This window comes from Ovis canadensis, chromosome 15, assembly GCF_042477335.2.
Source record: "Ovis canadensis isolate MfBH-ARS-UI-01 breed Bighorn chromosome 15, ARS-UI_OviCan_v2, whole genome shotgun sequence".
Taxonomy (NCBI): domain Eukaryota; kingdom Metazoa; phylum Chordata; class Mammalia; order Artiodactyla; family Bovidae; genus Ovis; species Ovis canadensis.
The window spans coordinates 36,930,606-36,947,925 of NC_091259.1; the positions used below are offsets into that span (position 1 = coordinate 36,930,606).

Below are 17,320 nucleotides of genomic sequence, written 5' to 3' on the forward strand. Positions count from 1 at the left end.
TAAAACTTCAGCTCCTAAAATCTTCTGAATGAACTCCAGCTTAAAAGCCAAATTGTTTTCCTTTTCCTCCTTTCCCCTATGTCATCTCTGTTTGGGCTTCCTAGCATAAATTATATAGTAGAAGTCTGGCCAACATACGGCAATCAGTGGTTGAATTGGGGGCAGTTTAAATCTCCCATCATCACACCTTTCTAAAGCAGAGGTTGGCAAATTATAGCAGTGGTCAAATCCAGCCTGCTGCCTTATTTTGTAAGTAGTTGTATTGAACCTAGCCATACTTCTGTGTATTGTTTATGGCTTGACTTTATGCCACAGTGGTAGAGCTGAATAGGTGCTACAGAAACCATATGGCATGCAAAGCCGAAAATAATTATCATCTGGCCTTCAGAAGAGAAACTTGACCAGCCCCGACTCTGCTGCTGCTACTGCCCCTACTCTAAAGCTATGTAAATGCTAGCTGTAGTTTGGCAGCTCATCTGGAAGACTTACACGTGCCCAGAATTGTTATTATTTTTTTAAATCAGAAATAGGGGGGCAGGGTAAGGCACAGGGAGAGTAAGGGAAAGATCAGGATTCATGTATTTTTGGAAATCACCCGTGGCTAAGGTTTGAGAGTAACAAATATTAGGATTGTGCAACTGGAATGTTCTGTGGTTGTGTTTTCTGGTTAAACAGTTCATGGCTCGGTTCCATGAAAAGATCTACCAGATGCTGAAGAACCTACTCCAGCTCTCTCCAGAAACCAAACACTGTATCTTGTCCTGGCTCGGAAACTGTTTGCATGCAAACGCAGGCCGCACCAAGATTTGGGCCAATCAGATGCCAGAAATCTTCTTCCAAATGTATGCCTCGGATGCCTTCTTTCTGAATCTGGGTGCTGCTCTCCTGAAGCTATGCCAGCCATTTTGCAAACCCAGATCCTCTCGGATCCTCACCTTTAATCCTACTTACTGTGCCCTGAAGGAGTTGAATGATGAAGAGCGAAAAATAAAAAATGTACACATGAGAGGTAGGGGGAAACTGGTCTTCTCAAAACTGTGTGTGTGTAACATAAGGCCTTCACTTCCATATCCTGTTCCACAGAGGTCCCTCTTTCTCAAAGAAGATAAGGCAAAAGGAAAAGCTATTATAAATTTTTAAAAGACAGACTTTTAAAAACTGATAGCTTTAGATGTTACGCTTTACTGAGACCTTCTCTCTGAATTTGGCAGACTTGGATATTCACTCATTCATTCATTCTTAGGAAAATGAATAAAGGACAGTCCCTGTCCTTTTTGAACTCAAAGGCTCCAAAAGGAGGCAGATATGTTAACAGATCATCATAATACGGTCTAGGGCTAAGCTATAGGAATCCAGAGAAGTGAGTAAATGATGAATTCTGCAGAAGGTGGAGGTCTTCATAGCTGAGTCTTGAAAAATGTGTTGGGTTTATCAAGCAAAGGAGTCCCTTTTATAGAGGAAATAACTATGAAGGTACAGAGCTGTGGAACAACTAAGGAGCTGTGGGAAGCTCCACATGGCTAGAACATGGGGTAGCTGGGGGAAAGGGTATGGAAACTGGCAGAAAATAAGCCTAGGGAGGGAGAATGTTGAAGCCAACTTGGAGAAAACTCAATACAGAGAAGTGAAAACAAGGAAATAAACCACTCTTAGTTCTACCACTCAAAATGAATCACTCTTAATTATTATGTACTTTCTCCCAGTTTTTTAACTCTTCTAATTATAAAAGTAACACATGCTCTAAAGCAAATAATCTTATATACAGAAAAGCACAGAGTAGTAACAAATGATTACCTATCTCCTGGAAAAATCTACAGTGCTGTCTATCATTCCTTTTCATTTTTGGTGATTTCATGACCAAGCTAAAGAGATTTAACTGCATTTCTATAGACAGAAGCTAAAAGACATTTTTAGACCAATAGAGAAGGAATGTTACAAGATCTGTTTTTTAGAAGATATTACTCAATTCACTGGAAGCAGGATGGAAGTTGAACTAGAATAAGGGGACACTGGAGCCAAGATAGATGTCTATGGCAAGACATTTACTCTTCCTTTTCATTTCTTTGAGGTTTGGACAAAGAGACCTGTTTGATTCCAGCTGTACAGGAGCCAAAGTTTCCCCAGAACTACAACCTTGTAACAGAGAACCTTGTCCTGACAGAGTACACCTTGTACTTGGGATTTCACAGGTAGCTCCTCTGATGTCATTAGGAAAGAACTGTTTGGTTGTGTTGATATCAGAAGGTTAAAAGTGAGTATTATAACAATCTCATTGGAGAAGGAAATGGCAACCCACTCCAGTGTTCTTGCCTGGAGAATCCCAGGGATGGGGGAGTCTGGTGGACTGCCATCTCTGGGGTCACACAGAGTCGAACACAACTGAAGCGACTTAGAAGCATAACAATCTCACTTTATTCTGAAGGCTTACATTAGGATTTAATAGGAAAAGGGCATTACACGCATTAATCTGTGTCTAGATCAACTGGCTTTATCCATGTACCTTGAATTTATTTTGCATTTTTGACCTCTTAAACTTTTTTAAAAATTAAAGATACACTATATTATATAAATATAGTGTAAAGATACACTATATATTTCTCTTGATCTGCACATTTTTTAAATCACTATCTTCCTTTTGTCTTCCACACAAGTGGAATTTTCATTTAATATTTCACATTCTGCTCTTCAATTTTCATTACTTATTATGCCTGATGAAAAAAGAGAAAGCTTTATTCTATGGTATAGAGAGACAAAATTGACAAAAATGTTTTAAGAGATTTCAGAACGATCATAAAAATCTGTGTATCAAAGAGGATTCTGGATGTGTGAAAATTTGAAAGCCAAGGTGTGTAACTTCCAAAAATGTTTTGGTTCTGGCTAACCACATGTCATTCTATGATTTTTCTCCCCCTCTGATTTAGCTGATTGTGACAAGCATTTTATAAATAAGGGGGAAAATAGCTACTCACTCACATTATAGGAAGGCATATTGAGGACAGGAATTTTTAATGCCTTTTTGGGAAACTTAAAATGACACAGCATTTTTCAAAGCTCATCAGATTTTTCAAAAAATGAAATTATATCTTTACTAGAGATACTTTCTCTCTCTGTCATTGATATTTTAAATGAGACAGTAGATAACAACTTACAATGTATTTATTAACCTATTAAAACACAAAATGAAAGTCATCTAGTTTCTCATTATTGGCTAGTTAACGCTAGACATCGTCCACAGGGCCAGAGAGAATGACTTTGGACTGTACACACGGACACAACTCTCCATGACATTGAACTCTGGGTCTTCCTTTCATTGAGAACATTTGGATGACCCTTTCTGAAGAATCATTTAATTTTTATTGACTATCTGAGGACTGGACGCTGCTGTTAGGTTGCATTCCAGGTGGCTTCTGGTTTATATGTGGTCATTGCTAATCTGAGAAGTGCCCAGATTCTGTCAAGAATCTGCCTGCAGTGCAGGAGACCTGGCTTTGATCCCTGGGTCAGGAAGATCCCCTAGAGAAGGAAATGGTAACCCGCTCCAGTATTCTTGCCTGGGAAATCCCAAGGACAGAGAAGCCCTGCAGGCCTCATTCCATGGGGTTGCAGAAGTTGGACACAACTTAGTGACTAAACCACCACTACCATCACCACCATTGCTAATCTGGACTCCATTCTCACCAGCTTTAGTTCTCTACTAACCATGAAAAGACTGTCCATATACCCACATCCAAGTACAATCATTGCCCTTGGGTGGTGTCAGACTGTCTTGTACTTTGCCTAATCATTATATAGCGTATATAATAAAAGCCCAGTCTACACCCTGCTCAGCCAAGCCACTGTTCTTTGGATAGTGCATTTCGGCCAAAGGCAACTAACTATATGTTGAATAACATTTTCCCAGTGCTCTGCTCCCAGCCCCATCCTGTCAGTAACTTTTGTGATATCTGTGTCATCACAACTGCAGCCCTACATCCTAAATATATGAGGATTTGTTTTTCAGAAACAGTCTGTACTCAACCATCTGTATGTGAGCCTTCTGACCCAGTCTCTTCTGCTTTCTTGAGGGCAGGTTGCATGATCAGATGGTAAAAATCAATCAGAATCTGCATCGGCTGCAGGTAGCCTGGCGGGACGCTCAGCAAAGTTCCAGCCCTGCTGCTGACAACCTCCGGGAGCAGTTTGAACGACTGATGACCATCTATCTTTCTACCAAGACGGCCATGAGTGAGCCGCAGATGCTACAAAACTGCCTAAACTTGCAGGTGTCCGTGGCTGTTCTCCTGGTTCAGCTGGCCATAGGCAACGAGGGCTCACAGCTGATGGAGCTGACTTTTCCTTTGCCAGATGGCTACAGTTCTTTGGCTTACGTGCCAGGTGAGCTGGCTCTCCCTTAGGAACTTCCTATTTATAGGCATCTGAGTTTAACTGGGTCATTCTGGAAGTATAATACGCAAAATATCCTACCTTAGCTATCATTCAGCTGTTTTTGGAGAAACAACTCAAACTCGTAGATAATGTCTGTTGGTCAGAGCCTGGGAGAACTGACAGCTGGTTCCTCAGTTATGTTGCCACTGCTCTGCAGATCAGAAAATAGTCTTAAGAGGGTGAAGTGCAGTCAGGATTTTCAGAGCTGTTAGTTTCTATCATTAATACAGTTTGTCATTCAACTTATAAGTTTATCTGTCTAACCCTCCCCCCTGTGCTAGTCCTTAGGGAAAAAAAGTAATCTCTTCTTGGTTAACCCAGAACGGAGAGTGTATATGTCTGTTATATTGGTTGAGGGGTCAGCAGATATTCTCCATCAAATTTAGGTTACATTTTTTTTCTTTAGTTTTTATTTTATCTTGGAATAGAGTTGATTTACAATATTATGTTGGTTCCAGGTATACAGCAAAGTGATTCAGTTATATATATACATACATACATTCTTTTTCAGATTTTTTTTTCCATATAATTGGGAAATTTGAGAAATTTCCTGTGCTATACAGTAGGTCCTTGTTGATTACCTATTTTATATATAGTAGTATGTATGTGTTAATCCCAAACTCCTAATTTATCCCCCTGTACTTCTTTTCCCCTTGGTACAGGTTACATGCTCTTAATCCCTGTACTAGTCATTGATTGCTGAGTAACAGATTACCCCAAACATAGCAACTTCAAACAACAAACATTATTACACACAATTCCCTCAGGTCAGCAGTCCAGGATCAGCTTAGCTGCATGGTCCTGACTTTGGTCTCTCATGAAGTTGCAGCCAGGCTATCCACCAGGGCCATAGGAATCTGAAGACTCGACCAGGGCTGGAGGATCTGCTTACAAGCCTAGTCATGTGGTTGCTGGCAGATCACAGTTGCTTGCTGGCTTCTTTTCCAGGCCACACAGGACTCTCTTTAGTAACTATTCATGGTATGGCAGCTGGCGTCTCTCAGATCAGGGGACAAAAATGGAAGCTGTAGGCTTTTATAACCTAATTATGGAAATGACATGCCATCATCTCTGGAGTAGTGGAGGAGGAGATATACAAGGGCATAAATACAAGAGGGCTAGGATCAGTGGAGCACCCCAGAGACTGATGACCATAGTCATCTAATGTTTTCATCTTTATTCAAGATTCTTCACCTAAAGGGTTATTTTAACTCACAGTTAACCTTGAGTGTGGAATCTATATCCATCGGTGTACTTAAACTGCACTGGTGTGTTAACAGCGTTTTATATCTCTACTGTTCTTCCATTTACTTGGATAAAACTAAAAATTGCCTTACATTCAAAGGAGGGTCTGCATTTTTTAAACTTATCATCCTTCCTAGTACCTGCAAGACATTTGGGGTTCTTGTAAACCTTCACTAAGTAGAGAAAAAGAGAAGAATTTAAATATTGCTTAATACAGAGAGTCAGATGTTTGGCTAATTCCAGTGAAAATTTTCTTTCTCAGAATTTTTTGCAGATAACTTGGGCGATTTCCTCATTTTTCTTCGTCGCTTTGCCGATGACATCTTGGAGACATCGGCAGATTCCTTGGAACATGTCCTTCATTTTATCACCATTTTCACTGGAAGCATAGAAAGGTGAAGTGCTGAAAGTGTGGTTCTGTCACAGTGCAGAGCTGTGAAACATTCAGAAGACTTCTAAGCCAAGAAATAAACAAGCCTGAATCATAAGGGGTTGCCTTCAGAAGTGTGTTAACATTAATGAATCACCTGACTATCCTTATGAGTAGCCCAAAATCCCATACTTGAGAGGCATAATAAACAAAGGACTTTGCCCACAGAGAATTTGAACCTGCATATAAGGTACCAGATGGGAATTCCTCTGCTAGTCCCTGGTTAAAATACTTAACCTTCATGCCAGAGAACTTGCCAGGCGCTAATGATCTTCTGATGTCTGATAACAAAGTTTGCTCTGCGGTCCTGAATTGGATGAGCAGTAAACTTGGGTAAATGCTCTATGATCTCAAGACTTACCATTCACAGCTCTAGTCCTCTTTCCCAGAGGAAGTTGCTCACTGACCTGTAGCGTTGCTTCTCTGATTTCCTGGTGGTGGTAGACCAAAGGAAACAATGTGTATGTAAGTGAGAATTTTCTGCAGAGCCACAGTCCCCTGAGATATGTCACTGAGACGTAGACAGAACCCACTCCTCCACTGAACTGCATGGGCCTAGTGAGAAGTTCTGAACCAACAAGTGTTAGGCACACCTGGGATGCATTGTAAGTAATGTAGAATAATTAATTATATCCTGGTCCTTACCCCCAGAAAGCCTGGAAAGGCAAGTTTATTCCAGGTGAAGCTGTCAGAGAACAGTAAACAGTAAGTAATGCATTATTAAAGAGAAATAAACAGAATGGCAGAGCATTAAATAGAAACTTACATACTCACCCTCATTATTGATAAGCTGTGATCTTAACTGAATGATATACTCTGCATATCCCCAAGAAATTGACAGACTCGAAACTGCTCAGTAGTGTTTTCTCTTATAACTCTCTGTACAGATATTATTGATGATATGCTGTTTTGATTCCTCATGTGGAGAAAAAGTGTTACAAACTTGGGAGTAAAGTTTTCTGCTTGCTCAGTTTGCTTTCTGCCCGATTCATAGGATGAAGAATCCCCACCTAAGGGCCAAACTGGCTGAGGTGTTGGAAGCAGTGATGCCGCATATGGATCAGACCCCAAACCCTTTAGTGTCCAGTGTCTTCCACCGGAAACGTGTGTTCTGCAGCTTTCCCTACGCATCCCACCTTGCAGAAGCTCTCATCAAGGTCTTTGTGGACATTGAGTTTACAGGTAAAGCAATCTAGAACCAAGAAGTTAATGCATCGCTTAACCAGTTTTTAAATGGAAAATACCATAAGCCATCATTTACTGAATATCTACCATGTGCTACCTTGATGCTAAGTGCTTTTTTCACATTGTTTCCTGGTCACCACCTTGTCAAAATTTCCTTGTCAAAAATACAGGAAAGTTTTACTGTATTATTCCCGTTTCCCTGTGAAGACATGGATGCTCAAAAAAGATTATTTGTTTGTGTCATACAACTAAGTGGTAGAATCAGATCTATCTCACTTTAAAAAAGAAAGACATATACTCTTAATAACTTTACTATATTTTTTGATAGATTCATATTCAGATAAATTAGGCTGTCCAGTTAAAACCTGAGTCTTTATATTTTTCTTGCCTCAAAATTACAGAATGGTGAAGAGTAAGACAGTGTGTTGATTGACATATTCTTTTATCTTGTCCAGACAGTCTTAACTCTCCTACAGTTTGGTAGATTAAGAATAACAGCAGGAAACATTCCCTAATTTCTCTCATGGCCTTTTGAGCTCTAACCCTGAGATGCTGTTAAGCATTATCCCATCTCAACCAGTAAACAAGATAGCAAAGCAGTTATTTAAGACCCCTTTAAAGGGAGTGTCCTACCATCCGGTGATAAATACAGTTAACATTAAAGAGATATTTAGCATTTTACTGACTGCTTTTCTATATTAGAATTTGGACTTCATTACTTGCTCACCTCTGAGACTTCATTTCCTCATTTGTAAAATGGGGTTGAAGTGATGATTGAGATAGTATATGTAAATTTTAATTATATATATATACATATATATATATAAGAAGTTGCATAATACACACTTCAATTATTTTATGGCCACTACAACTCTTTGGTTGTAATACTGGAGGATGAATTATAAAATAATTATTTATTTGGCTGCTCAGGGTCTTAGTTGTGGCTTTCAGGATCTTCAGTCTTTGTTGTGGTGTGTGGAATCTTTAGTTGCAGCATGCAAACTCTTAATTGAGACATGTGGGATCTAGTTCCCTGACCAGGGGATGAACCTGGGCCCCCTGCCTTGGGAATGCAGAGTCTTAGCAGTGGACCACCAGGGAAGTCCCGAGGGTGAATTATAATAATTTTTATTTTCTAAGAAAGTAGAAGTTGAAAAAGATTTAAGAGACTTGCATTAAATGGACCCAGAAGGAAAACCAAAGTCTTCTGACTCCAAATCCCACACTCCTCCTTTATTATATGACCCCGCCTGTAGAGCTCTAGTGGTACCTTTGGCATGTCAAAAGCTGTACAAGCCTCAGGTTTTCAGCTCCTGGCCTGATTTTTCAGAGTAATCAGGACCCAGTTGGCCCCACAGTTGGGATGTTATCCATGAAGAATGTGGGGATTACTTAGTGGCCGATGCTGCACGTGGCTGTCACTGCCACAATGGCTAGCTCAGAGGCCTCATTCAGAGTCAGATAAGCACTCTATGTTTGGATGTGAAAGCATTTGTTTCCCTTGGCTTTTATTTTGCAGCTCAGACCTCATCCTTTTCTGAAGTCTGTATCCTTTATATATGTCTCCCTCTTGTTCTCTCGATAAGGAAATAAGTAAACACTTGGCTACAACTCTAGATCTTTATAAACTCCCAGGACTGGCTTTACCAGTATCCTTAACACATTCAGAATTTTCTAAAAATGGCTACACATAGACATTGGGCTTCCCCAGTGGCTCAGAGATAAAGAATCCACCTGCCAATGCAGGATACACAGGTTCAATCCCTGGGTCAGGAAGATCCCTCGGAGAGAGAAATGTCAACCCACTCCATCTTTCTTGCCTGGGAAATCCCATGGACAGAAGAGCCTGGTGGGCTACAGTCTGTGGGGTCACAAAGAGTTAGACAGGATTCATAGCCATCTGTCTGCAGATGGACATAAGCTCGTATTCTTTCTCTAACACCACTGGCTTTGCTGATTCTTTGCTCTGCCTTACTCCAGGAGACCCCCATCAGTTTGAGCAGAAGTTTAATTACCGCCGCCCCATGTATCCCATCCTCAAGTACATGTGGGGAACAGATACCTATCGAGAGAGCATTAAGGTGAGAGTGTTTTTGGTGAAACCAAAACTGAGTTATCTTCACTGCAGATAAGCCCCAGTGGGTTGTGATTCAAGACTAAACTGGTTTTCTCTTGGGTTGGGTCTTACAGGATTTGGCTGACTATGCCTCTAAGAATTTAGAAGCCATGAATCCCCCACTTTTCCTCCGTTTTCTTAACCTGCTAATGAATGATGCCATTTTCCTTCTGGATGAAGCCATACAGGTAAAACAAACAGATTTAACTGCTCTTATACCATCATACATACTTTTCACCTCTTAGTCATGACAGAGCAATCCTTATGCCCCAAGTACCTGTCTTAGACACCAAAATTTTGCAAGTAGTAATGTACTTGCCAACCTTGCCGTTTTAATTTGATAGATATTCTTCCATTAGAGACCAAGATCAAGGGTCACTGAAGCCTTATGAGCTAGGATGAGATTTTGGCAGAGTGGAAAAGAAAGTGTGAGAGAAAGGCCAGACTGGCCCAACTAATCAGTCTAGCACTACCAAAAGAAATCAGAGAATTGTCATTCAGTTAGTGACTTTCAGCTTTCTTCCATTGCAAGACATTGGTAACAGTGACCAACCAAAGCAATGATCCTTACCCCTCTTTCCTAAAAGACTGACTTTTATGCCACTATTTGAAAAAAGTCTCTGGTTTGGGTAATTTTTTTCACATAGAGACTCCAAATCATCAGTATTTTTCGTTTGTGCACTGCTTCCCGAATCTTTAGCTCTATCTGAAACATGAGTTTTACTACATACACCAGAGGCCACTCAGCTCCTTCAGCTTAACCATCTCTTGTGGAGCTGCTTCTTGCTCCTATAAAAATTCCCTTTATCTGCAACAGATATAAGACAGGGCAGTGACCAGAGGGAGACAGAGCAGGTAAGTCATGAGGGTAGCCTGTCAGATAGCCCACACACACCTCGTGTTGATTAGCAGTCTCCCAGTAACTTGTATTTAATTTGTAAAAAAAATGCTTCTGCTTTGATCATATCCCATACTTGAAGATTTTTAGATCTGTTGCCTTAGAAAACAAGTCCTATAATAAATAGACCTTTCTCAGCAAAAGCTGTATGACAGAATGAATGACACAGATGGCATCTCCATGGGCTATAAGCATAACATGCTTGCTGCAACAGCGAGAGTGGTGAGAAATAGAGGGCTTTAAATATTGATGGTTCTCCGTCCAGACATCTTGCATATTTGATAGAGCTTTGTTTTTTGATAAGCAGTTTTGGGGGGTGGTTTTGTTTTCCTTCTTTCAGGAAGGGGTCAGCCTTTTTTCCCTGTAGCCTGTTTGCTTTTATCAATGTTTCATATACTGTTTATCCTCCTTTCTCTTTCATAGACTATAATATTTCCAGGGGAATAGCCTATTACTCTCCCCAGACTGAAACAATGTTTCCACAGTTTCTTTTTTATTTTATTTTATTTTTTTTTTTTCACAGTTTCTTTTTTAAAAAGTTCTTTAAAGGCTGTACCATGCCGCATGTAGGATCTTAGTTCCCAAACCAGGAACCCATGCCCCCTGCATTGGAAGCACAGAGCCTTAAACAATGGACCACCAGGGAAATCTCTCCACAATTTCTTTTTAAACTTAATAAAGCCTCCTGTCCCTTATGTAGTCCTTGGCTTTCCTAGCATAGTGGACTAGATTTTAAATAGGACCTCTTAAATATCATCTTCCTTTCAATACACTTTGTCCTCTGATCCATTCCACCTCTGCTTTCTGTAGTATTTGAGCAAGATAAAGATTCAGCAAATTGAGAAGGACCGAGGTGAATGGGATAGTCTGACTCCAGAAGCCCGCCGAGAGAAGGAGGCTGGCCTACAGATGTTTGGACAGTTAGCACGTTTCCATAACATCATGTCCAATGAAACAATCGGTACCCTTGCATTTCTGACATCAGGTAAAGACACAACACACTACTTTCCCCAAAAATGCAGTGGCTAAGATCTGCTTCAGTTGAGGGATCAGCCCCACTAAGGCTCTGGTGACAGTATCCTCCTCCACAGTCTGAGAGGAAGTGAATCACTAGAGAAGCTTCAGAAAGAATGTTGCCCATTGTTGACATGGAAATGAGGAAATGGTCACCCTCACACAGCTGCCAGAAAGCATAAGTTACTGTCATTTTTCTTGAGGACAACATAGCCATATAAATATATTTGGGGGTGTTTGTGTTGACTTGAAAAAATATCCTTGAACTCTGGTTAAATGTGGTAGATCAAGAGACATTTATCTCTACTCCCTCTGTAGCTCCACTGTCCAGTTCAGTAGCCACTCACAACATGAGTCTGTCAAGCATTTAAACTGCAACTAGTCAGAAATGAGATGTGCTGTAAGTAGAAAATACACACTGCAAGACTTTGTAACTAAAAGTAAAAAACTTCCATTAATAATTTATATTGGTTATATATGAAATGGGGGCGTCCCTGTGGCTCTGATGGTAAAGAATCTCCCTGCAATGCCGAAGACCTGGGTTGGGAATATCCCCTGGAGAATCCCACTCCAGTATTCTTGCCTGGAAAATTGTGGACAGAGGAGCCTGGCGGGCTACAGTCCATGAGGTCAACAGAGTTAGACACAACTGAGTGACTAAGCGCACACACACACACACATGAAATGACAACCAAGGATCACCAGGAATTTGAGAAGATCCTCTTAACACAAATAATAGCCGAAAACACCTTCAAAGGCGTTTATAAGTCTCAGAGGGATGAAAAAAAGATACAGCATACATAAGACAAGAACAAAGAGGCAATACCAGAGATTATCTAAAGAACAAGAGCTCTTGAATATTGAAAATACAACTTCAGAAATTTTGAAAAGTCAGTAGGACAGTTAGAAAATAAATTCAAGGAACTCTTCAACGAAAGCAGAACAGAAAAAAAAAAAAGATGGAAATTAGAAGAGAAAGAAGAATAAAATATCAGTCTAGAAAGTCTTAGAACAATGAAAGGGAGCAAAGAAATAAAACCCTCCAAATTCCCCAAAACTAAGAGGTTCTAAATCAAAAGGAGCCCCCAAGTGCCCAGCACAGGGAATCTTCAAGACCCCCACACTAAGGTATATCATTGAGGTATTTTAGAAAATCAGGGTAAAGAGGAGCTCTTAAAAGGTCCCCGAGAAAAATCAGGTAATGTGCAATGGTTTAAGCATCAAAATGTCTTCAAATACCACAACAGTGACATTTGAAGCTGTAACACAGTTCTGATGGAAAATTATCTTTTCAGCCTAGAATTCTATAGCCAGCCAAACTGTCAATCCTGTTTGAGGGTAAATGTAAGGAAATTTTCAGAGGTGACGGTATCAAATTTACTTCCAATTTATGCTTTCTTGAGAAGCTACAGAGAGCTAAACATACTCCGTCAAAATGAAGGAGGAAAGTGGAATCCCATAAGAGAGATGCAAAGGTAGTTCCCAGGCTGATGGTGGAGGTAGCTTGTGTGACCACCACACTATAGGCCTATAAAATTGGAGTCCAGATTGGAGTGATGAATGGAAACTTCCAAAAAACATCTCTAAAAACTGTTTTTGAGAGTTCTACATTTCTGGTGGAGAATTTAGAAAGATTTAATGATAGGTACTCTGAAAGTAAGCAAAAAAATGATTAAAATTTTCATTAAAAGTATACCCACTCTCAGCTCACTGGAAAAGGAAATGGCAACCCACTCCTCTCCAGTATTCTTTCCTAGAGAATCCTGTGGACAGAGGAGCCTGGTGGGCTGCCATCTATGGGGTCGCACAGAGTCGGACACAACTCTAGCGACTTAACAGCAGCAGCAGTCAGCTGAAATTAGTTACAGGACAAAGAGACCTCTGCCCCAATTCCCAAGAAGTATCTTGAGCATGAAGTCTCTGAGTTGGGAGTTCTTAGGGGAAACACATTGACTGAATCTGCCTACCTTGTCCAGGCACCATAGTAGGAGTTAGCGTGAGTTATTTTATGACAGGAGGTCCTGGTAAGGAGCCCAGAACTAATCGGAAGAATTTGAGAAAGGTCAAAAGGAGATGCCACTTGCTCTACCCCCTCCAAGAATCCTTCTCCCTAGCATCGATCTTGGCTCAGCAATGCATGTGCCACCAGGAAGGACCCTGAGTTAGAATGATGGGCCAGAGAAAACCCAGGAACTAATCTCATCACCATAAAACCTGAGACTGTGAGCCACATGGCAGAACAGTCGTCTTGGGTTCCCTTACCCTCCTGCTCTCCGCCCATGCACCCCTTTCCAATAAAGTATCTTGCTATGTCAGCCCAAAAAAGGTATGTGTGTGTGTATATAGATATATATATAATTATTATTACTTTTTATAATTTTTAGAATACTGTGTGGCTCTGCTGTAAGTGATATTTTCATGCTCTTAATAAAAAATCTAAATTATTTCTCCAAAGATCTGCTTATATATTAGGGAAATTCATATTAGGAGAAGAGGGACAAGAATATTAACTAAACTGTCACCAGTAGTAGAGTCAATATATAATGACTAAAATGGAAAAATTAAGAACCAGCAATGCTAAACAAGCTGTATTCTACTTGGCTTGTTGCACTTGGCATATATGTGTATAATTATTTTGGAATTAGTGACCTAGCAGTCAGTTTCTTACAAATTTGTTATAGGATATAATAAGTCTAAAAGGTGTATGTATACACATTGAAGTTCATCAATTAGTATAATACTTTTAACAGGAAAAAATTTAAAACAATCATAATATCCAACAACAAAGATAGAGTAAATAAATAATTCATGGTGCAGTCATATGTGGTTGTTAAAAAGGGTATAAATCATCACTGTCCTATAGTGCTGTATATGATTGTTGTTTATTTGCTATGTCATATCCAACTCTTTACACCCAGTGTAGCCAACAAGGCTCCTCTGTCCATGGAATTTCCCAGCCAAGAATACTAGAGTGGGTTGCCATTTCCTTTTTCGGGGGATCTTCCCAACCCAGGGATCAAACTCACCTCTCCTGCTTAGGAGGCAGATTCTTTTCCACTGAGCCACCTGGGAAGCCGACTTTATAGGACAGAAATAGTAAATCTGTACTGTCCAGTACTATCACTGCCGGCCGCACGTGGCCACTGAGCACTTGCTGTGTGGCTAGTGTACCCGAGAGACTGGAGTCTTCTACTTAATTTTAGTTCATTTAAATAGCCACATGTGGCCTGTGGCTGCCATGTTGGGCAGCACCGGAACCTATAAATGGTAAGATATTTATGATACTGTTAATGAGAAAAGTTATAGAGTATATATAATGATAATCACTGTGTTTTAAAAATGTATGTGTGTGTAAATAAGGAGAGAAAAGCTAGGACATATTAGCAAAATGTAACTAGTGTTTACTCTGAGTGGTTGTTTTTGTATTTTGTTTGCTTTGCTTATCTAATATTTTCTAATATTACTGCAGTGAAAATGTATTTCAAAGAAAGCAGACCCCAGAGGTCTCCAAGTAAAACTCTAGGACAGACACAGTAAGTTGAAGATTTCTAGTGGATTGGGTTTTTACAGGCTTTGGCTTTTTTCCAGAGATCAAGTCCCTCTTTGTGCATCCTTTCCTGGCCGAGCGCATCATCTCCATGCTGAACTACTTCCTGCAGCACCTGGTTGGCCCCAAGATGGGGGCCTTAAAAGTCAAGGATTTCAGTGAATTTGACTTCAAACCCCAGCAGCTCGTTTCAGATATCTGCACCATCTACTTAAATCTTGGGTACCTGAGATTTAAATGGGGCAGGCCAGAGGGGTTGCTCATGTTTTAACTGGGGGTTTTGCTAATAGAATGAAATAACTAGCTGATAATTATGTGGAAGTAGAAAAGATTTGTTTCAAGTTGGCTGACAAAGTAGTCTTCTGCAGTTTTAAATCATTAGATTTCGTGTGACCTGTGGGATGTTATTTAGAATTTCCAGCATTCTGCCTTAATCTGTTCAAAGGTAAACTTTACTGATTGTTTCATTGTTTGGAAAAGCAGTACTTTTTTTTTTTTTAACCAGTATATTTTTATGGTCACCAGATACTTAATAAGACTTCCATCCTAAAAATTAGAAGAGATCATTCTATAACAAAAGAACATTCATGATACCTAAGTGATGGGGTACTTTGTTCCTCAAGCCCTCTGTTACTGCCCTCTTTGATCTACCCTCTGATGCTTAGTTTCTCTCTGATGCTGACCTTCCAGGGACGAGGAGAATTTCTGTGCCACTGTGCCCAAAGATGGCCGTTCCTACTCCCCAACTCTCTTTGCACAGACAGTCCGAGTCCTGAAGAAAATAAATAAGCCTGGGAATATGATTGTGGCTTTCAGCAACTTAGCAGAGAGAATCAAGGTGAGAACCATAATTTGCTTATTAACGTGTTCAATAAAAATCATATTGTCAACTCAGCTGTTTTGCTTTTTTACCCAACTTTATGGGGGAAATGGAGAAGGCAATGGCAACCCACTCCAGTACTCTTGCCTGGAAAATCCCATGGATGGAGGAGCCTGGTAGGCTGCAGTCCATGGGGTCCCTAAGAGTCGGACATGACTGAGCGACTTCACTTTCACTTTTCACTTTCATGCATTGGAGAAGGAAATGGCAGTCCACTCCAGTGTTCTTGCCTGGAGAATCCCAGGGACAGGGGAGCCTGGTGGGCTGCCATCTCTGGGGTCGCACAGAGTCGGACATGACTGAAGCGACTTAGCAGCATGGGGGAAAAGTGCATTGTGTTGAGAAAATATAAATAATGAATCCTCCTGGCCAGTCGATAAGTAAAACGACCACATTCTTTAATAGTAATATTCTTTTCAATATGAAGGTGAGAACAGAAAAATAAGCTTCTGCTAAAAGAATGAACAGATTTGTAATAGGTTGTTTTTATGAAAACTGTACAGGGTTACCAATAGATTTGAAAATCTGTGATATTAACACAGAACTTTTTAGAATAAAATTCAGGATTAGTAGCTTCTAGTCATTGATTTTTGTTGATTTTTCTCTGTTCTCTGTAATTGGGTTATATAGGAATGGCCATACATTTTAAAGATTATAATACTATATTGTACTCAGCTAATCCCTTTGGTGGGAGCAGCTTCATTAACAATTATGAAAAAGAAAAAATTATGGCAGAGTCTAATGGAAAACCTTCCTAATTGATAACAGTCTTCCCTTCCTTGAGTTACTTTTTTATTGAATTGGGCTTCATCTTTGCCTAGAGCTTAGGCAGATGGATCCCTGAGGACTTAGAGTCATGAAGGAATCAAATGCTGAAGCCACTTTTAAACTCCTATACCTGTTTGTACCTAAAACCGGAAACTGCTTTTCATACACAGACTGCATGAATGACTGTAATTATGCAAATAAGAACCCCTGCAACCTCGCATCCCCTTACAACAGAGCTGTTGTCAGAAGTATGGATGTTGTCTGTGGTGTTTTGTTTTGTTTTGTTCCCTGTTAACACTTAAACTCCTTTCCAGTCATGACCACTAGCAGCTGAGCCAAACTGACTGAAGTTTCAGAGTTGGGGCTAAATGTTAAATTTGCTCCTGTAATATCCATCTTGGCTTGTTTAGCCCATAAAGCTAAAAATTATTCCTGTCTCTGTACAGGATTATTAATGACCCCTTAAGACTAGGGAATCGTCACGGAGCATTTTGAACTCAGCTGCTTCTGTTAATTCCCCCTAACTGGCTGGTTCTTATGCTCAGTCCCTAGCAGACCTCCAACAGCAGGAAGAGGAGACCTATGCTGATGCCTGCGATGAGTTCCTGGACCCCATCATGAGCACACTGATGTCTGACCCTGTGGTGCTGCCATCCTCCAGAGTGACTGTGGACAGATCCACCATTGCCAGACATTTGCTCAGGTGAGCCAGCCCCCAAAAGCAGCCTCAGGAGTACACATGTACCTTTGTCTGCTGTCATCTTTTTCTCCCACTACAGTACTGTGCACCCAGTAGGTACCCCAGATTGTTA

General features: G+C 40.4%; 1 protein-coding gene across 4 annotated transcripts in view; it reads left to right on the forward strand.

Annotated features, from left to right (window-relative positions):
* The window catches only part of UBE4A (ubiquitination factor E4A), a 37,702-nt gene that overhangs the window by 16,022 nt on the left and 4,360 nt on the right, over positions 1–17,320 (forward strand). For all 4 annotated transcript variants that reach the window (XM_069555333.1, XM_069555334.1, XM_069555336.1 and 1 more), the window contains 11 exons: positions 676–1,009; positions 2,069–2,189; positions 4,070–4,374; positions 5,933–6,065; positions 7,095–7,282; positions 9,266–9,366; positions 9,476–9,589; positions 11,110–11,284; positions 14,902–15,082; positions 15,551–15,698; positions 17,054–17,211. In XM_069555333.1, coding sequence (XP_069411434.1) covers positions 676–1,009; positions 2,069–2,189; positions 4,070–4,374; positions 5,933–6,065; positions 7,095–7,282; positions 9,266–9,366; positions 9,476–9,589; positions 11,110–11,284; positions 14,902–15,082; positions 15,551–15,698; positions 17,054–17,211 — 1,958 coding nt within the window. The remainder of the gene's footprint in view (positions 1–675; positions 1,010–2,068; positions 2,190–4,069; positions 4,375–5,932; positions 6,066–7,094; positions 7,283–9,265; positions 9,367–9,475; positions 9,590–11,109; positions 11,285–14,901; positions 15,083–15,550; positions 15,699–17,053; positions 17,212–17,320) is intronic.